This window comes from Cupressus sempervirens, chromosome 4, assembly GCF_028749045.1.
Source record: "Cupressus sempervirens isolate cs-2001-9-10 chromosome 4, ASM2874904v1, whole genome shotgun sequence".
In the NCBI taxonomy this organism is placed as follows: domain Eukaryota; kingdom Viridiplantae; phylum Streptophyta; class Pinopsida; order Cupressales; family Cupressaceae; genus Cupressus; species Cupressus sempervirens.
In genome coordinates, this window is record NC_143121.1 from 608,581,725 (window position 1) to 608,604,825 (window position 23,101).

The 23,101-nt window shown below is 32.7% G+C and overlaps 1 protein-coding gene across 1 annotated transcript; it reads right to left on the reverse strand.

Moving 5' to 3' along the window:
• Positions 1-20,338: 20,338 nt before the first annotated feature.
• LOC149562704 (peroxidase 4-like) lies at positions 20,339-22,201 on the reverse strand. Its single transcript, XM_089823914.1, has 4 exons — positions 21,934-22,201; positions 21,606-21,797; positions 21,110-21,275; positions 20,339-20,789 (listed from the first exon to the last, which is right to left on the reverse strand). The coding sequence occupies exons 1-4, from the start codon at positions 22,144-22,146 to the stop codon at positions 20,395-20,397; spliced, it is 966 nt and encodes a 321-aa protein (XP_089680040.1). The 5' UTR covers positions 22,147-22,201; the 3' UTR covers positions 20,339-20,394.
• Positions 22,202-23,101: the final 900 nt, after the last annotated feature.

Consider the following 23,101-nt stretch of genomic DNA (forward strand, 5'->3'; position numbering starts at 1 on the left):
TGGATGTCCATAAAGAGGGAGCACATAATGTTGTCAATGATTGTGCCAGGTATTTTTTCATTTTATAGTTATCTAAATTAATTTATAAATAGTGCATGAAAATGATCATAATAATTATGTAATGTCTATGTTCATTCAATTACTAGGTAAGTACCAATTAAAGATATGAATGTGTATATTGAGCCCCTAATTGATGAGTAGTTGAAGTTATGGAATGGTGTCACTATGTATGACATCTCTAGATTGATAAGACATCGACAATTTCAATTCCATGCAATGCTTGCATGGACAATACATAACACCCCTGGGCTAACTCATTTTTGTGGTATTTTATATTTTTAAGATCACATATTTTTGGTCTGTTATAGTGCTTACACATTACAGTCATATGCTTAAGTTGCACATGATAATTGTACATGATCCAATTGTACATGATATTTGAGGTCTTTAGACAAAGGGAAAATTTTCATGTGTATTTTGTGGTCCAAAGATGAAATCTACTCATTCGAGAAGTTTAGAAAAGTAGGTGTTTGATGAGTTTAGGAACTTTCTCCACAATAATCATAGGTATCGAATTTCCAAAAAACATCATTTCAATGGGAAAGAAGAGACACCGTCATGGCCCTGAAGAATGACACCTCATCTATGGAAGTTGAAATATGATCAACTAAATCGTCGAGGTAATGTCCAATTTGTTGTCCGAAGCTTAAAATTTGTAATTTGATATTGTCTTATATTTACTAATGTTGTAATTGATGCTCATGAAGGGCATCAAGGAATCAATAACCAACTTCCTAGAAATTAAAAGTTATCCTACTCAATTTAGTAGGTTACCATACTACAAGGATCTCCCAATTGTGCATTTGTTTGATGCTATGCATATTGGAAAGAATGTAATAGAGACACTATGCAAAATTTTAAGATGAAAGGTGTGATAGAGAACAAATTGCCAAAATTTTTACTAACATTCATCAATCCAATCATGCATTAAAAGATTTCATTGAATCAAATGCAATGGAGACCGCATAAATACAAGTTCCCTTCCTTGGTTATTAAGAGTTGTGCCAACACTGTTAGGAGTTATGGAAGACAACTAGACCCAATACCCAAACAACCTCAAGGGCTAGACCAATGAACCCAGTATCCAAATGATCTTTGTATTATTCCTTGTAGAAAAATAAAAATGAAATGTACTTCCTTCCTCTTCTTTTTTCCTATCAACTAGACCTTTGCTCCTTCTAATCTTGTAACTAGACCACAAGACTTGCATCAAATAATCCCTTGGATTGCTTATATGCATTTACCAAACACTCTTCTCATTTTCACACTTCACACTTCAATAGATGTCTTACAAACAAGGAAAACATATCTCCTTTATATCATATTTTCAAAATAATTCCTTGAGTTGGCTTTGAGGCATTCCCAATTAGTTATAATAAGATAATTAATTAATTATAATTATAATAGCACTATCAGCTCATAGTCTACATAAAACTTCACATGTGTGATATTAGGGCTTGCACACTCGCTGACATCACCAACAGACTATCCTCTTTCACTACCTGACTACACATCTTCTTAATGCATCTTAGATGTAAGATAATGAACAAACACTAGGAACTACTTTCCCAATACCCTGTCTCTGAACTGCTCTCTATAAATTAGGTACAACTTGGTATGTCTTCAACTTAGACTTAGTGCACTTGACCACATCATTAAGACAATATGCAGAATATGTCCATAACTGCACATCACTAGATAATCAAACCATTTTTTGTACCATTAAGCTCTCTATCTTCTACTTAGCTAGTCTTTACATAATCCATACTATGTTGACATCGATGACAAACACAATCATGAATGCAACATGTCAATACTCTCCAATGCTTAGGATACTCCCCCAAAGTAGTATCATCAGTATTCATGCTAACAATATCCCCTTTGGAATTGATGGCAACATAGATAAAATACCATTTGAGTTCCAAGAATACCAAATAGTGTTTTGCTAATGCTGCTAACCAGCATCAGTTGCCCACATGCTAAAATGTCTTCAGCACAATAGGTGCATACTCTTTCTTTTTTTACAATAGTTATTTACTTCACACTAAAAAAATTACAATATGTCAGGTGCATATTCTTGCTTCATACATGAATATTTCTAAATCTCCCTAAAGAGATATCTCTCCCTCATTCATATAGTTCTTCTCCCCTATTTCTTAGGAGATTATTTTCATGCATATTCTCACCCCCATTGACATCAATGTCAAAGGCCTTAGTGTTAAAAGATACCAGTTGCTAATATGTTGCTCCAAGTCTTCAAGCAACTCAAGTGTCCAAAGACACTATTCAAAACCAAATACCAAGAGTCCTCGATAACTTTGCTCATCACAAATACTCCCCCATACAAGAAGCATCAGCATTTAGTCCATTCTAACAATAGTTCTTTATAACACTAGACTGATGCACTTTTTGTACCATATTCTTAGAAGTCAATAGGTGCATAACCACAAGCATACCTCTCAAGTAATCAAATATATCTTTCAGAAAAGGCTTTGTAAAGATATATACAATCTGATCTTTACTTTTCACATACTCCAATCTAATATCCTTTTCTGGTTCTTTCTCTCTCAACACATGATACTTGATAAATATATGCTTAGTTTTAGAATATAATACAAGATTCTTAGACATACCCATTGTACTTGTGTTATCATAGTAAATGATAACAGGTTCTTCAAAATCAATTTTTATATCCTTTAGCATCTAGTTCATCCACATAACTTAATTATAGTTATTTGTTGCTACAATATACTCTGCTTTAGTTATACTCTAAGAAATGCAATCTTGTTTCTTTCTTAGCCAAGAAACCAATCTTCATCTAAGAAATAATGCTCCACCACTGGTGCTCTTTCTATCATCCATAGTGCCTACATAATCCACTTTAGTATATGCACATAGAGTTAAATAACTTGATCTATCATACCAAATTCGATAGTAAGATGTTCCTTTCAAATATCTAAATATTCTCTTTATTGCTACAAAATGATACTCCTTAGGATCAACTTGAAATCTAGCTACAATCCCAACTGCATTTTCTATATCTAGTCTGGTGTGAGTAAAATAATGCAAACCTCCAATCATGGATCTATACTTCTTCTACTCTACTACAAGTGTCTCATCTTTGCTAGATAACTTGTGACTAGTTAAGGTTTACAACTTTCTAAACCAAGCATTTTTAACAAGTGTTTCAAGTACTTATCTTGTGAAATGAAAATTCCATCACTGTTCTTCACAATCTACAATCCTAGGATGAACTTCATTTCTCCTATCATGCTCATTTCAAACTCATTCTTCATTTTTTCAGCAAATTTATCACTTTCTTCATCATTACCTCCAAAATTGATGTCATCACAAAATATTACTATTATCAGAAAACCATTTTCAACTTCTTTCAAATACAAGTTACTATATGTCGTACCTTTATTAAATCCAAGCTTTACCAAATAACTATCCAACCTTGCATACTAGGTTCTAGGTTATTTTTTCATACCATATAGAGTTTTATTTAGTCTGTATACCATGTCTTTGTCATCTGATAAAGGAAAAAATTTAGGCTGCATAATATATACCTCTTCTTCAAGCTCTCCATTTAGGAAGGTTGATTTAACATCCATTTGATAAGCCTTGAACTTCTTATTTTCTGCATAAGCCAAGAACATCCTTACTATTTCAATTCTAGCTATAGGTGCATAAGTCTCCTCATACTCTATGTATTCTTGCTATGAACATCCCTTAGATACAAGTCTATCCTTGTTCCTCATGATGTTTCCTTGCTCATTCATCTTGTTTCTAAATACCCATCTGGTTCCTATCACATTCTTGTCTTTAGTTATAGGAACTAGTTCACATGTGTCATTCTTTAAAATCTGATCTAATTCTTCCTTCATTGCTTGAATCCATTGATCATCTTTACATTCTTCATATATGCTTTTAGGTTCAACATGAAATATCAAACATATCTCCTCATTTAATCTTTTTCTTGTCATCACATCTTTCTCTTTTCTTCCAATTATCTGCTTAAGAGGGTGACTCTTAATCAAAATCCTGTTAGGGGAAGGAGCTAGAGTCTCAACTCTTATCTCATCTCTAGGTTTAGATATCTTCTCTCCTATTTTCTCAATAGTTAGCACATCATTCTGCAAATCATTGTTAGTCTCAAAGAAAACTTTACCATTCTATTTAACAATTCTAGAATTATCTTCTTCTTCATCTAAATCATAATCTACCATCTTTTCTTTAGTTCCAAATTTTTCATGAATCCTTAAATTTGTGCATTCAACTATTGTATTACTTCTATAGTTAAAACATCTACATATGCCTTTTTTTCAATGAATAACCAAGAAACATACCTTCATCACTTCTTGGATCAAACTCACCAATCTCATCGTCTCTCTTAATATAACATTTGCTCCTAATTATTTTGAAATACTTGTATCATCTTAAAATGAGAGCACTTCTATGTTAAGAGTGTTTATCACTCTGAGTAATTAGTTTGGCATTATGTCAAGCACATTAAATAGGTCTTTGCATAGATTTGGCTACTTTCCCCCTCTTATGCATCTCTCTCTCTCTCTCTCTCTCTCTCTCTCTCTCTCTCTCTCTCTCTCTCTCTCTCTCTCTCTCTCTCTCTCTCTCTCTAGCCTATTTCTGACAACTTCCTCCATGAAACTGGGAACTTTGAATTTCTAGGTCAAGGTCAACCTTGGCCCTGACCTAGGTCAAGGAAGACCTTAACCCTAACCTAGGAAAGGGTTGACCTTTTCCCTAACCCTAGGTCCAATTTTTAAGTTCCGAGAGTTTCAGATATTGGACTTGGAAAAGTTTGATTTCCTAGCTTCTAGGTTGGTTGTTTTGGGTTTTGCAATGGTACACTCTTAACTTGCATTTAATATAGGTCCCTTTCTAGGGATTAAGGTTAATTAGGATTTAATTCTACCATGTCAACCTTCTCTAGAAGTTTGTGCCCTAGATATCTATATAAGGAAGCCTTATTCCCTCATTTTGACATCTACTTTCTATCCACTATCTATAAGAAAAGTTATTATGTACTTTTAATGAGAGAATCCATTTTCATGATGAAGTATTCAAGCATTTTAGACATTTCAAGTGTTCAAGTGTTGAAGAATCCAATTCATCAAGGAGGTCCATTATTAGCCATTGAAGGATTTAATCTCTATGGAGCCCTCTTGTTGAAGATTTCTCCATCTACATTCATCCAAGCCTTTTTCTATGCAAATATCCATTCAAAATTGGTGTTGAAGATATAATTCCATTGATTTGAGACATCCTACGTACATTCCTACATTCATTTGGAGCATCTATACAAGTGGATTCAAGGATTCAAATCCTCCACAAGGATTTCAATTTAAGCATGTTGAATTGTTTCTTTTGCTTTTTTTATTTATATTGCAATTTCAATTATATTTCAAGGTTGATTCCAAGCTAGGGTTTTACCAAGGTAAACCCACCATCCAAACAACAAAGCCCTTTTTCTTGCAGATAAATGTGTGGAACGACAAATTAAAGTGAAAATTTGGATACCTTTTTAGTCAAACTTGCGGGATCCACAAGAATTTTTTTTTTCAAAGAAGAGAAAGTCAAGGTCAACTTTTTGGGGCACAATTATGCCCCAGTGTAAGAGTGTGTCCCTTTGTCTGGGTCAAGGTTGACTTACATTCCAAATGACAAAATTTTTTTTGGGTTTTTCTCCATCTCAACATTTCTAGTCCAAAACAGGTTACAAAATTCTCTAAAACTATACACGGACATCAAAAATCAGCATTTTCTAGATTTATCCTATTTTAAGGTGAGTATTTGTCTTCTATTTGTTCAAGATTGCAAGTACTTACTTTTCCATACCAAGATTATATGATCTCCTCCTTTCTTCGTATTCTCTATTGCATGATTCATTGGTGCATTGATCACGTCCTTGTGGCTAATGAATTTGGATCAATCCTATTGGGAAATCGGGTTGAGGATAGGTCCTATTTTTCCCCTATTCATTTTGGTTAGCCCAACACACTTACCCTCTTTTCTTTTTTGGAATTAGATGCCCTATTTCATTTTGGTGGTGTTACATTTCATCTCATATTTTTTAGTTCTTTCATTGCATTAAGACTAGATTTTGTTTATGCTCTTGCAATTTAAAACTCCAAAATACAAAAATATTTATGCTTTATGTTTTCTTAGTTTAGTTCATTTGCATTGCATTGGTGTATGAGCTTTATTACTTATAGTCCCACTTCTAATCTTTGGGTTAGATGAAGTCATAGACTTATGGGTAGCTTTAAGCTTGAGTCTTCTTCTCCTTTCCTTAGGATCCCGAATGAGAGTTTGATTATTCTTGATTCTAATCCTCTTATGGAGCCAAACTCTTCTCACTCATCTCATGATGAGGATGATGATTCAAGAGTTCCTCCTAAACAATTCCAAAATCTTTCAATTGAACTTGATAAAATGGCTAATTGGTTTATTCAAGAAAATCATAATAAATATTATATTCAAGCTATAGAGGCTCTTAAGAAAGTTCTTCATGATAGTGATCAAGGTATTAATCTCTTGTGTGGTATTACTCACCTTGTGCATTCCAATGTTAAACCTTTAGATCAAGAAGCTCAAGATTTATGGTTGTTTCCTTTTGTCACTAGTGTAGAACCTTTTTGTTCCTTTACCTAGTGTTCCTACCTATACTCCTTTGGTGACTGTGACGGTTCCCTCTAAGAGTGTTCCTCTTGTGTGCCTTTCTGTATCACAAAATTATTATCATAATGTTCCTTTTACTTATTCCAATCCTCTATTAATTGTAGTTCCTAGTTTTCCTATAGTTGTATCTTCTATTCTTATAGCTTCATACACTTTACCTATTATTTCTAATGTTGCTAGCTTGCCTATCCCTTCTAATTATTCAAAAATTATTAGTTTGGCCCAAACTATGTCACCTTTACAATAAAAAATTGCTACCTTAAATCAAAACAAGTTTATTATTCCTACTTGTAACATGAGAAATCCTTTTTCTCAAGATATCATGCATACTCTTATTCCTCAGGAAGATGATATGCCTCATCTTGAGAATTACAATGGTAAGGGAGACCCTATGCATCATGTTAAAACATTTCAATCCTTTATAGTGATTATGCTCATGATCATAAGATTTTAGCCAAGTTGTTTTCTTGAACTTTTTATGACAAGTATTTACAATGGTTTTGTTCCTTGACACCTTATTCTATTAATTAATTTCCTCAACTTGTCAATGCTTTTATTCAACAATTTCAAAACAACATTGACCACAAGTGTCTTTGACTAATTTAATGCATTATAAACATAGTTCTCAGAAAAAATTGGCTGAATTTATTAGTAGATTTAAGCATTTGTGTACTCAAATTTCCTATGATCCTATTCCTAATATTGATATTCAATGTATGCTTATTTAAAATTTGCAAAGTGGTATTAGAGATAAGATTCTGCTTACTAAATTTACCTCTTTTCAACAACTTTGTGCAGTGTTTCATCATTGTCAATTACAAGTGAGTCAATTTGAGAGAACCACTCCAATGGCTTTGGTTCCTATTGACAAAAGTGATGTAGCTCCTAATCCAAATAAATTTCAAAATTTCAACAACTATGACAAGATAAACAAAAAAGCAAACATAGTTGCCGATCAAGTTATTGTTGCATCTTACAATGTCACTTCTACATCCAAAGCTTTTTGATTAAATTATATGTTTACTTCTCTTTCTAAATATTTACATTCTATTATGAATTGGTTATTAATTGCTAATTTGATTATTTTACCTTCTATTTGACCTCTTTTACCTACTACAATGACATCCAAATCTTTTGATCATAAAGATTTTTGTTAATATCATTGCTAGAATGGTCATGATAACAAGAAATTTTATTCTTTAAAACATAAGGTTCAAGACTTAATTGATTCTAATGCTTTATCTATTGATACTTTTTATGGTAGTGGGAATAAATTTGTTTCTCCTCCTAATCAAAATCTTCAACTTTATAAGAATCCTTTACCTGCACATGATACTAATACTATTTCTCAGCCATCTTATATGGATATTATGTATGATTCGAATATAGATGATCTTAGTGATGTTGTTAATCAAGTGGAGCATGTGCTTCAATCTGTATCTCCACCTCAACCTCAGCTTCAATCTCAAGTTTCACCTCAACCTCAACTGAAACCTAAGCCTAAATTGAAGCCTCAACCTAAACCTCAAAAAAAAATAAAGAAAAAATGACCTCGACACTTTTCATTATCTTTGATGATTATGAGACTATTAAAGTTCTTGATGGTCCCCTTTATATTTATGCTAAGATTTCTTAGATTCCAACTTGTTGTTGTCTTGTTGATCCTACCTCCTTAGTCAATGTTATTAAAAAATAATATATTTTTATGAAAGGATTGGAGTGTGATTTTTATGATACATCAGATGTGTGGATTCAAAATTTTAATGGTTTCCTTTATCCATCATTTGGTTCTATTGATTTACTAGTTGAACTTTGTGGAAAAATTGTGAACACTACGTTTTTTGTCATTTCTACTTTTGATTAGCTTCAAGTTAAGCTTGGTTTTCCATGTTTAAATTCCATGCATGTTGTTTCTTCACCTATTCATAAATGTCTTACGTTTGTTTATGATGATGAAGTGAAGATGGTTAATCATAGTTTATATCATACTTCTACGCCCAGGGATTGTGCTACAGTTGACTTCTTTTAGCCTTCATTACCTAATTCATGTCCTTCTCATGCTGATCATATTTTCTATTCATCTCAAGCCTATTAGCATCATAAGATTATTGAGTTATGTTTACCTCCTATGGATCTTAACATGGTATTTTTCCTACACCTTCCAGACCTCCTTTATCTATGGCTTCTAAAACTATTAATCAAGCTCATCTTATTGTTTGTCAGTCTACTAATAATCCTATTAATCCTCCCATAGAACCTATCAAGGATTCAATAATTGTTCCTCCTAGTTCTCAACACATTTCAAGCAAGAAAAAATGTAATTGATCTGCTATTGAATGTCATAAGAATCATTGTGCTCAAGCTAAAGCTCATAATTCTATTCTTAAAAAATCTTTGCCTTCTTTGGATACAACTATGCATGATGTGTTAGAAGAATTTGTTGCTAATAATGATGTCAAGATGCATGATTCCAATGATTCTATTCATATCTTAGATCCTATTTTTATTAATCTAGATGAAGAATATACTCTTAATGATATTGATGATGTTAATGATGAATATGAAACTATTGATATTGACATTGATTTACCTCATATGCTTTCCTCACGATTGACAATTACACCTAGTATTGAACATTGTGATTCTCAAGTTCAGATCCTTATTTGGAACTTGCTATTATTCCTACTAGGTTGGATATAGTCCCTCTTGCAAGTTACCCACCTTTTATAAATAATAAAGAACAAGATGGGAAGAGTAGGTGGCATGCTTGATTGGATAATCATTCATGGTATCCTTTCGTGTGTTTTTCTATTGTACTATGCTTCTCCTGTGATGTATTTTCTAAATGTTGTTAAATCCTTTTATACAATCTTTGTTTCTCTATTGATACAAGGTGATAAAAGAATTAAAGATGTACTATTCCTCTATATGTATCTCTATTCTTCCATATGTTTTTCCATGTTATGTTGTACTTGTGCTATTGTTTGTACATGTTTCCTTGTGTAATTTTTTTGCACTCACAACTTGGTAGCACTAATTCTTTTTAGTTTCTAAGTCATGGTCCAAAAATATTCTTTTTCATCCTTTGTGATTGTATTTCTACTTTCTTTGAGGAATGATGTCAATTAATTTGCAATAATTTCATATATGTTTTTATCTTATGATCATACTGATCCCACAATAGATAGATTTCTTTTGTGTTCTATGTATTTTTATGTAGTATTTCCCTTGATTTGTCTTCATCTGGAGGCATCTCATAGTGGAAACATAATTAATGGGGTTGTTTATATTTCTGTTAAAGCCATTTTTGATGTTTAAGTGTTAGCAAAGACTTTAACATGAGGGCATGCACTCTTCTCACTTATTACACACACACACTTTTAAATACATATATATTATTTTTCAACATAAATTTTCTCCCTTTTTGCATTAGTGACTAATCCTTAAAGCATGGATTTATATTTTAGGATCTCTTGATCCCTCTAGTTCCAAATTTTTTTGATCCCTTAAGGTAAAAGGTGTCCTTAAGATTAACCTCTTTTTTCTTTTTGGTTTTACTCTTATAGAATAGAATATTCTTAAGATTAAATCCTTGATAGGTTCACTAGTCAGAGCCACATTCACTAGGTAGTTCAATTTCATCTTTCTAGTTTTGTAGTTTCCTAGTGTGTTTCACAATGGGGCATAAGTTCTTATTGGGAAAGATAATCATAATATTTTTCATTTTCTCTTTTAATAGAGATGTCTCTCTTATTGTGATCTTGGGGTTGATGAAGACTTAAGTCTTTGGGGGCTTGAGGATATTTTTGTCCATTTGATTTTAATAAGATTATCTTTTCATTATGATCTATTTCAGTAAGAGTCTGCAATGAGTCCATACTCTTGCTAAAGTGGGGGCTAAATGTATTGTCTTAAAATGGAAGCACTTCCATGTTAAGAGAGTTTATCCCTATGAGTAAGTGGTCTAAGATCATGTCAAGTGCCTTGAATAGGTCTTTGCATGGATTTAGTTGTTTTCTCCCTATGTTGCTTCTCTCTCTCTCTCTCTCTCTCTCTCTCTCTCTCTCTCTCTCTCTCTCTCTCTCTCTCTCTCTCTCTCTCTCTCTCTATTTCTAGCCTATTTTTGGCAACTTGATCTATGAAATTGAGGACTTTGACATTTTGGGTCAAAGACAACCTTTTAGGTCAAGGCTAACCTTGACCATAACCTAGGCCAAGGAAAACCTTAACCCTAACCTAGGGTAGGGTCAACCTCATCGCTGACCCTAGGTCCAATTTTCAAGTTCTAGGAGTTTCAAAATATTGGGCTTCAGAAAGTTTCATTTTTCTAGGTCGGTTGTTTTGGGTTTCAGAATGGTACACTCTTAAATTGAATTTAATCTAGGTCCATTTCTAGGTGTTAAGGTTAATTGGGATTCAATTCTCCTGTGTCAGCCTTCTCTAGAATTTTGTGCCCTAGATCTCTACATAAGGAATCCTTATTTCCTCATTTTGACATCTACTTTTTATCCACTATCTATGAGAAAATGTGTTATCTACTTTTCATGAGAGCATCCATTTTCATGATTGAGCATTCAATAATTTCAAGTACTGAAGTGTTCAAGCATCCAATTCATCAAGGAGGTCCATTGTTAGCATTGGAGGATTCAATCTCTATGGAGCCCTCTTCTTGAAGATTTCTCCATCCACATTCATCCAAGCCTTTTTCTATGCAAAGATCCATTAAAGTTTGGTGTTAAAGATCTAATGCCATTGATTTGATACATCCTACATACATTCCTATATTCATTTGGAGTATTCATACTTGTGGATTGAAGGATTCAAATCCTCCATAAGAATTTCAATATAAGCAAGGTGAATTGTTCCATTTGCTTTATTTATTTATATTGCAATTTCAATTATATTTTAGGGTTGATTCCAAATTGGGGTTTGACCAAGGCAAACCCCCCATTAAAAAAAAACCATTTTTCTTGTAGATATAGGCTTTGAATGATGAATTAAAGTGCAAATTTGGATACCCTTTTCAGTGAACTTGCGGGATCCGTGAACAGAAATTTCATTGGACCAGTGTAAGTCAAGGTCAACTGTTTTGGGCACAATTGTGCCTAGGGTAAGATTGTGCTCCTCTATCTAGGTCAAGGTCGACCTACATTCAAAAGGACAATATTTTTCTCGATTTTCTCTATCTTGACATTTTCAATTCGAAATAGGTTGCAAAATTCTCCGAAACTATACACAGACATCAAAAATCAACATTTTCTAGATTAATCCTATTTTAAGGTGAGTATTTATCTTCTATTTATTCAATATTTCAAGTACTCACCTTTCCATATCAAGATTATAAGATCTCCTCCTTTCTTCGTATTCTCCATTGAATGATCCATTTGTGCATTGATCACTTCCTTGTAGATAATCAATTTGGATCATTCCTGTTGGGAATTTGGGTTGAGGAGAGGTCCTATTTTCCCCTAAAAATTTCCTATATTCTACCAATATAGCTTCTTACAGATTCATCTTCCATTATCTTAGCATCTTGAATAAACATATCTAATTCTACAATCTCATTCTTTTTGCATGTGTATCACCTTCTAAATTATGTTTTAATACTTTCCAAAGATGTTTGAAGTGACTTTACCTAACTATGTTCATTCTTTGGAAGAGCTAATAGTAGGGATTTTTTGGCTCTCATGTTACAAATGAATAGATCTATCTGTGCTTCAATGCATTGTTCAAGATTATCTTCTTTCACAATTGTCTTCCCACTCTTTGTCAAGATCCAATAACTTAGACCCATGCACAACAGATGAGTCTTCATCTTCTCCTTCCAACTATCATAGTTGGCCCCATCAAATCTAGGACTATCCTTTCTGAAAATATTTTCTATCAATCTCCCAAAGCTGTTAAGCTTATCCTTCAAGGACTTGATGCTCTAATACCAATTTTTAAAATATATAGTCCACTAATATAACTGGGGGGTGAATCAACTATCCAATCAAATTTCTTTTCTACTTGGGTAATTATAGCTCTTTCTTCTCTAGTTTATCTATCAAGACCATCTTCCTTTATAGCCACACATCCCAATTCATCATCACTTTCACTTTGACATTTCTCATTAGATTCTTCATCTTCATTTGCATACAAAAAAATTCTATCTCTTATAGGCTTAAACTTTCCCATATAGTTTTTCTTTCTTTTAGGACATTTAGATGAATATTGACTAAATTCATCACAAGTCCAACATTTAAAGATTTTCTTACCATCTTTTTCACTTCTCACAAGAAGGTCTATTCCTTCCTCAATATTCTTGCCTTGATCAGATCTACTACTACTAGCAAAATCTCCACATTTTCTTCCACCCCTTGTTAGATTAGGTCAAATGTTTAGGACACTAAAAGTGGTTTCCACTCTAGCTAGATCTCCATATTGTCTCAGATCTACTTTTATAGATTCTAATATTCCACGCAATATTTCCTTTGTGAAATCTTTAGTGCAGGTCATTACAAGCTGAATCATCTAAGCTACTTGCTTCAATGGTGGTGTCAAAATTTTCAAGATCTTCCATATTACTTCATAATCTTTCTTGGTTCCACCAATAGACTAAATTCCTACAACAATTTCTTATATTCTACCAATATAGCTTCTTATAGATTCATCTTCCATAATATTAGCATCTTGAAATGCACATATCTAATTCTACAATCTCATTCTTTTTGCATGTGTATCACCTTCAAAATTATGTTTTAATACTTTCCAAAGATGTTTGAAGTGACTTTACCTGACTATATTCATTCTTTGGAAGAGCTGATAGTAGAGATTTTTTGGCTCTCATGTTACACATGAATAGATCTATCCGTGCTTTAGTGCATTGTTCAAGATTATCTTCTTTCACAATCATCTTCCCACTCTTTGTCAAGATCCAATAACCGAAACCCATGCACAACATATGAGTCTTCATCTTCTCCTTCCAACTGTCATAGTTGACCCCATCAAATCTAGGACTATCCTTTTTGAATATATTTGTTATCAATCTCCAAATGTTATTAAGATTATCCTTCAAGGACTTGATGCTCTAATACCAATTTTTAGAATTTATAGTCCACTGATATAACTTGGGGGGTGAATCAACTATCCGATTAGATTTCTTTTCTACTTGGGTAGTTAGAGTTCTTTCTTAGCTGATTTCTCTATCAAGACCATATTACTTGATAGCCACACATCCCAATTCATTATCACTTTCACTTTGACATTTCTCATTAGATTCTTCATCTTCATTTGCATACAAAAATTTCTATCTCTTTTAGGCTTAAACTTTCCCATATACATTTTCTCTCTTTTACGACATTTGGATGCATACTGATCGAATTCATCACAAGTCCAACATTTAAAGATTTTCTTACCATATTTTTCTCTTCTCACAAGAAAGGCTATTCCTTCCTCAATATTCTTGTCTTCATCAGATCTACTACTACCAGAAAATAATCCACATGTTCTTCCACTCCTTGTTAGATTAGGTTAAATGTTCAAGGAACTAAAAGTGGTTTCCACTCTAGCTAGATCCCCAAATTGTCTCAGATCTACTTCTATAGATTCTAATATTCCAAGCAAGATTTCCTTTGTGAAATATTTAGTGTTGGTCATTACAAGCTAAATCATCTACTACTTTCTTGAATGGTGTCGTCAAAATTTTCAAGATCTTCCATATTACTTCATCATCTTTCTTGGTTGCACCAATAGACTGAATTCCTACAATAATTTCTTATATTCTACCAATATAGCTTCTTACATATTCATCTTCCATTATCTTAGCATCTTTAAATGCACATATGTATTTTGCAATCTCATTCTTTTTGCATGTGTATCACCTTCAAAATTATGTTTTAATACTTTTCAAAGATGTTTGAAGTGACTTTACCTGACCATATTCATTCTTTGGAAGTGTTGATAGTAGATATTTTTTGGCTCTCATGTTACACATGAATAGATCTATCCATGCTTCAGTGCATTATTCAAGATTATCTTCTTTCACAATCGTCTTCCCACTCCTTATCAAGATCCAATAATCTGAACCCATGCACAATAGATGAGTCTTCATCTTCTCCTTCCAATTGTCATAGTTGGCCCCATCAAATCTAGGACTATCCTTTCTGAAAATATTTTCCATCAATCTCCCAAAGTTGTTAAGCTTATCCTTCAAGGACTTAATGCTCTAATACCAATTTTTAGAATATATAGTCCACTAATATAACTGGGGGGGTGAATCAACTATCCAACTATTATCAAAATTATTAACCTCAAGCAAACTTAACCATATGAAAAATATAAATTGAAACCACAACAAGATACTCATACACAATAATACTAGATATGTAACTAGGGAAAGGGGATGGTACCCACAAGATGATGTACTAATATAAATATTCTTTGTTAGAGGATAGACCCTATTAGGAGTCTATGAGTACATTCAATACATATGAGTGTCTTTTTGGAGACTTTGAATCCCTTTTAGGAGATTCCAACCCTATTAGGAGTTGTGGAAGATAGTTGGACCCACTACCCAAAAAACATCTAAGGAAAGACCAATGAACTCACTATCCAATTGATTTCTATATTATTCCTTGTAGAATAATAGAAATGAAATGTAAGTTTCCTTCATCTTTTTTTGCCCTCTCAACTGAACCTCTGCTCCTTCTAATCTTCTAACCAGATCACAAAAATTGCATCCAATAATCCCTTGGATCGCTTATACGCATTTACCAAACACTATGATCCTTTTCACACTTCACACTTCAATCGATGTCTTTCAAACAAGGAAAACATCTTTCCTTTATACCATATCTTCAAAATAATTCCTTGAGTCAGCTGTAAGGCTTTCCCAATTAATTATAATAAGATGATTAATTAATTACAATTACAATAGCAATGTCAGCTCACAATCTATGCAAAACTTCACACATGCAATACTAGAGCTTGTGCACTCATTGACATCACCAACAAACTATTCTCTATCACTACCTGACTACACATTTTCTTACTACATCTCAGATATAAGATAACAAAAAAAATCAAGAACTTATTTCTCAATACTCTAAAATGCTCTCTATAAATTAGGTACAACTTCCACACATCTTTGACTTTGACTATGTGCATTTGACCATGTCATTAGGACACTGTGCTGAACATGTCTATAACTATGGATCACCAGAAAATCAAACTAGTATCTGTACCATTGAGATCTTTGTCTGCTATGAAGCTAGTCTTTACAGAAACCATACTATTTTGACATCAATGACAAAAATAGTCATCAATGTAACATGTCAATACTCTCCAATGCTTAGAATACTCCCCCAAAGTAGTATCATCAACATTCATGCTAACAAAAATAGCTAATGGAGTTGTCTTATTCTTTAATCTTTTAGTTTAACATTGCCCAATTATAGGCAACAATTGTCATTGTAGGGTTTGTACATTGACTTTACTTGCACCATATACTAGGTTTTGGCAGCAAATGTTACAATAGGAACCACTAAGGAAGGTGTAACTCCATTTAAACTTTTACATTGTTTATGACACAAATCTATTTCTTTCTAGCCACCATACATGTGACTAATTACTTCTCTAATTGAATTGCACCAAAAAATTGTGTGTCTCAGTTTATATATATATATATATATATATATATATATATATATATATATATATATATATATATATATATATATATATATATATATAAACACACACACACACACACACACACACCTACCTATCATGAATTATGATAAGCCATTGTCGTAGACCTTGCTACATCATTGAATATTTGCTAAATTCTCCCATTTATTCTCCAATAATGATATGTGTGTAATCAGACTCTAGTAGTGACTAGTTGTTTCTTTTCATCCATAACTATTGTGGTGTTTGGATAATTAGTTAATATGTAGAAATTATGTCCATGGACAAAGGAATGAACCCAGGACATAAAATGTTGTTTAGCAATTCAGATTTATTATAATCTCAAATAAAGTAATCTTAAAAGCTTCTTCATCTCATGCTAATAGAGTTTGACAACTAGTGAACCAAAATTATGGTAGGAAACATGAAACCCTCCATTATTTGTAATACTAATGGAATAGAGATGTTGAAGATGAAGTCTTAAAATGAAGAGTAATAATGGATAAAAACTACATCATGGAACCTTTGTGATTATAATATGACTAAGTGTATTTTAAATAAAATTGGTTGTTTTAACTCAGTACAAATATGCATACTTTATCAATGGCTTATCTTCTATATGTAGAGAGAAAAGTACAGTAGTTACTATTTTAATAAAATCCCAGTGCTCAAGTAGATATGAGAACAATTGTGTAACATTATGGTGTTTGAGTGTGCTTTTATGGTGACCATGGTGTCCCTCCTTAACAAATTATGTTTCCACATAGTTTTACATAATTATATGGTTCTTATGTAGAGATTATAACATTTATGTAGATGGTTGAATGAGCATATACTTTCAATTACATATTAGAGATCAACTAGTTCGTTCAACAATACAAGAAACATCTTAGGATGAATCTACACACTCTTAATTGATGGTTGGCATTCTTTCCGAATTGTTGTTCTTTCTCTCAATGCCATCTTAGTACTTAAATTACTTATGTTGTATATGAACAAGTAGCTTCAGAGATAGATGGTTATTATGTGTTGATGATCTGAGTGTGGATATTTAATTCCTTATGGAAGGGTGTAATATGGCAATAGGGAGAGTGGGGATGGATGCATTATGTTTTTCTTCTCTTGACCTGTCAGAATTATGAGAATAGGATTTATTACATTTTTTCTCTATCTCAATATTGCTAACAAATTTCAGTTCTTGGCCAAGCCATTTTTATTTATTGCATTTAAGTATGATCTTCTAGCAAGTAGCATATGCGTGTGACTATGCTCATTTTATCTTGAATATGTGTAGATATGCTTTATTTAAAAGACATGTACATGGGGATATATGTGTTCCTATTTCTCTTCCACTATATATGTGTTGATGTGTAGTGTTCTTTTCTTTTCCTTGCCACATTTTGTGATTAGGCTAGTAGGCACATGGTTATATGTAGTATGTTTCACAAGTGCACTAGATCCATCCAATCCATCTTGTTCTAGGAAGCTAGGCTTCTTGTGCTAGGGTTGGAGTATTCTTCATGTCAGAAAGAATCCCAGGGGATTAAACACTCCATGGTTGGTGAGGTAAAAGCACCTAGGCTACACTTCAATCCTAGATAGAAGATGAACGACATTCAATGGCTTTAGAGACTGGATACACTGAAGAACATCTATCAAGTTTCTAGTAACCTCTAATCTCTCTCTTGGTCTTATACTTTCATCTAGTGATGATGTTTGACAATATTCAATTGATGTAATCTTTGATAGTTGGATAATGTAATCCTAAAAGATTGAGATGTACTTTTCCTTATGTACAAGATGGGTGTACATTGTAATTCAACACCATAGTTCATGTGATGTAATGTTCATGCGATATTAATCAACACCTTAATGTTATATTGAACTCATTGATAAACTAATTGTATGTATTTTATTAGTTAATGGATAACAAATGAGATCTTGAACTTTCAACTCTAGTAGTGATTGGTTTCTTTTCCGCATTTTTCATTCTTATGTGATGTGACATCTTTGATTAGGACATGATTCTTACATAAACATAATGTGTAACATAGTTTGCTATTTAAAAAAAAAAAAATTCATATCATATCATATATTGTGATAGACAATATAAAGGAATTTGAAAGATCTCCTTAAATTTTGACTATCCCTCAAATAGTTTAATCCAAACAAATTGGTTTGTAATTTGATCCGTGTTTTTGAAATGTTCTTTCAATACCCTAGTGGAAATGTGATAAGATCGTGATACTTTTTTTGTAGAGTGAAAAGCTAACTTCTATTTCTCGTGCCTATCTAGAGAGAACCACTCAGGAAGTGGTAGCCATTGAAAGACAACAGCAGTCAATTTTGGCTCCCAATCTTTGAAATAAGGGCCCATTTGGCCACGAGCATAGGAATGGAGAATAGGCATGTAATATTGGAAATAGGAATGGCTATTCCAATAACAGGTATTTTTTGGAATGGGTATAAGCTCATTTTAGAGGCAAAATGGGAATACAAAAATCGTATTCCAAATTTTTCCATTCCTATTCCATCAACCAAATAGAAAATAAAAATCGTATTCCAAATTTTCTATTCCTATTCCATCAACCAAATAGGCCCTAAAAGGAATCTAGATTTTAATCAACTGACAGAAACTAAAGTGTTTATTTAGTTAACATTTTCCAAAAGAAAGAAGGCGTCCACTTTTCTAACCAGATTTTCCAGCTTTCACTAGCATTTTCATTTTAGATATTTTTCCGTATGAAATTCTAATTTTTCATATTGGATCCATTTCCCATATTCTTTTGTAACTGCATTTTGAGATAGTCATTAGAATTGTTATTTTACTTGTTTCTTCATTTTTTTGAAATAATAATTTTGTCGCATTCTTGTGTCATGATGGCAATAAAATAAATAAATGTAGTGAACAAAAAATTCTTACTTTTCTTAATTTTTATCTTTAATTTGACAATAATTTACATTTTGATGTAACATGCATTAATAATAAATATAATATTTGTATAAGAAGCAAATTTAAAAATGTATGTCTGCATATATGTAATATATAAATAAATGAATTCTAGTCTTATTAAGTTGGAAATTTTGAGTATGGAGAAACTGATTTGAGTCAAGGTATCCAAAAAGTAGTATTCATAGCGTAGATGAGTGCAATTTCGAGCTTATTGATTGACTACTTGATGGTGCATTTCTATCTCTTGGAGTATCTATCCTTATCTGAGCTGTGAGCTCGGGAGTCATGGAGTATTTGTTAGTCAACCCTCACAATTTTTTTATGTAAAGCGGCTTCCATCTATAATTTTTTTGGTGAAGGAAATCTTTAATGCGAAAATTTAAAATGGGGTTTCCTAATTACTGTGGGTTTGTAATGAGCCACAATTCTTAAACGCACCAAACCAAATCCATTCTTGATTATATCATAGTTGTATAGTTGTACCACATGTTTTCTTCTCATACCCAAGTTTTATATATCAAGTGTTATTGCACAACTAACATTACTCTATGACATCTTGATATCAAACCTCTCTAATTTTCTTGTCATTTGTTGTATTGAATACCTTCGACCTTAGCTCGGGTTATCATGCACATTAGCTTATTTCACACAGTAGCTCATAGATTTTTGGTTTTGAAGAAAGAAATATAAAATAAGGATACCACCAGGGAAGTTCTTCATTGCCTTATCTGATTTAGTAAGCTATGTATTAGTGAAATAAATTTCATGATTTAAATTTCATGATTATTAATGTCTAATAAATGGATTACACCCATATTCATTTCATGTATACACTTTATATTACAAAAAATTATAAATATGGGAGTTCATATACATTACATATACATAAATACTTATGTGCTGATACATATAACAACTGTATTCCAAACCCATCACAAAAGGAAGGACTCAAGCTCCAACATAGATCTTATTTATAGATTAAAGAATTCAATCTCTCAAGTACGAATTAATTATTCATTGACAAAGCGACAGTTGTTTCGGACTTCACCAGTGATGAATGTAAGAGGATTAACAATATTTCCCATCTTCACCATGGAATCTGAAAATTGCTGCCAAAATGCCAATGAGTCCCCGACATACTTTGCTACAATTTCAGATGTTATGCTTCCATGCATGTTCAGCTCTTGGTCGGAGGTGAGAAGCCCTTGCCCATTCACTATATTCCTGTAATAAGAGTTGTCGAAAAACACTGGGCTTACATAATCCAATGGAGACAAGTTATTATCGCCACCACTTGGAGGACATATACCTTTCAATACAGAAAGATATGCACTGTTTGAATCAATCCCCTTGTATATCCTGTCCCTGAAACTTGTGCATCTAGCTTGTCCAATTGTGTGTGCACCTTCCATAGAGAAACCAAAGCACTAGTGAGAAAATGAGAGTAATATATAGTAAATCATCAGCTAAACCATTTCATGTTGTACTGAATTTAAAGGCTTAGTTGGCAAGCAATCAAATAGTTATCCAGTTTCTCTTTCTAATAGCTTTATAGGTTGAGTAGAAAGGGGGTGCTGATTCGTGGTACAATAACATCACTCTTAAAAACATATTGACAACAAGAAAGTAAAGGTTAAGATAAAGAAATAAGAGTTTATATTATAGAGAATCACAATAATTTAATTTAATCTATATATCTAAAAGTTGTGTAGTGCTCATAATTACCAGATAGTGCGACCATGTCAGTAGGAGAAAGACCCTGCAATAAAAACTTCTTGAGGAGGGTGTATAAAGTTGAATTTGGAGTAGGGATATTATTGTTTGCTTCGTCCAAACTTGCAGTCCTTGAATCTTTCCTTCCCAAAGGAACATCCCAATAGGGACCTCCATCCTGGTCAAACAACAACGTCATATAAATGTTTACAAACACAAAGGGAATAATTTTTAAACATCACATTTTAATAGAAAAATTAAGTTCAAAATAAGTCAATTTTGATTATTTAACATTTTTAAGGGCAAACGTTAAACATCAAACAGTAATGGAAAAGTTATGCTTAAAAATATAAGTCAATTTTGACTATTTAATACTTTTAGTTAAACCTTAGTATATGATGTCTAAGCCGTTCCATATAATTATAGCTTTATTACTTTATTTTAATAGAAGTATAACATGATTATAAAATTGGATAACAAATATATTGGTTTTCAAGAAATGATATACCAGTATGACAGCATCACGAGCTGTAACAGCGAGTATGTCTGCACAAGAAACAATGCCGGGACATGCACTCTCAAGTTTTTCTTTAATGTCGTCAATCACCTCAAGTCCTCTAATGGAATTTTTATTTGGATTGGCTGTCTTTTCGCCAGTAAATGTTGGAGTGTCATCCAACAATAGAGATGCATCACATCCCTGCATAACATTGAAATATATCAACCCAACTCACTAATCATGAACAATAGTGAAACAAAAGCTCCTTGCAATCAATTTATATGAGAATAAGAACGAATATGTCATTCTTAAACATCACGTATTAAACATTAATTACCTGAACGAAGCAGTCATGAAAATTCAGACGTAGTATGGAAGCAGCCATGCGAGCTTCTTTAGCAACTGCTATATCCATTTGGGTTCTGATAATGGAAAGTGCAGATGGGCATGATTTCTCATAATAATCATTAGACAACAACAATGAATGGGAGGAACCCAACAAGCCTACTATAACAACACATATAATCCATTGAACCTCAGCTTTGCCCATTATTCTCCAACAATTATCTTATTCTTATTCTTTTCCTTCTCTTGAAGTGTGACTTATTTACAGCAACATTCAGCACACTATATATAAGCTTCTATCAAGAGTCTGCAGGTGGCTTGAGAAACACGATCAAAATGGAAGGATGGTTGTTATAACTGAAATGTTTGCATACCTAATCCAACTGGTCAACAACTCAGAGGAGAAGAATTCTTTCATGGCGTTCTCTGCGTCTGTTGAGGAAGAGTTCTCATTCCAAATTCATTGAAGGGAAAAGGAAATAATGCGTTTATGTAGGTAGAGCTGATTTGAAGCCGTTCGAATAAAGTATTTAACAATAGAAGGTGGTGGAGCAGAAGTTTTTCATTGGTTCTTAAGAGCTTTCCGTTATACTCATTATGCAGCATTGCCGCCTCTGGCTATGTCTCATTCAGACTTTTCAGCAGATCAGGCTGACCCTAGTTCGAATCCGGGTAGACCCTTTGTAACTTTCACTTAGCTGGCCTTTTCTCATCCACTCAACGTTTTCAAAACTTCATCAACATTTATTTGAATACTTTTTAATAAGGGAGGTTGGCATTACTTGTATGGTCCCCCAATGTTGGTGATTGGTTGTTTAGATTGGAAGTTGGCTTCCAACCTAAACATCATGTTTGACCACATCATTTCATATATATATATATATAGATAATGTTGAGAGCAATCATTCTAGAGGCACTTATTTTTATACATCTTAGGGTTATTTTTTGTCACTTGGGATTTATGAAAATAGGTACTTGAGCACGATGTCGTGATGCAACATGAAACATATTCTTTTAATTTTTCTATTTTTGATAAGTTTATTAACGAATTATTTATTTATTTTTAAATATAGTTGTATAAAGTTACTATAAAATGATAGTTGTATAAGTTACATTAAATTATTAAATAATTTTTAATTATAGTTGTGTAAAGTAACTAT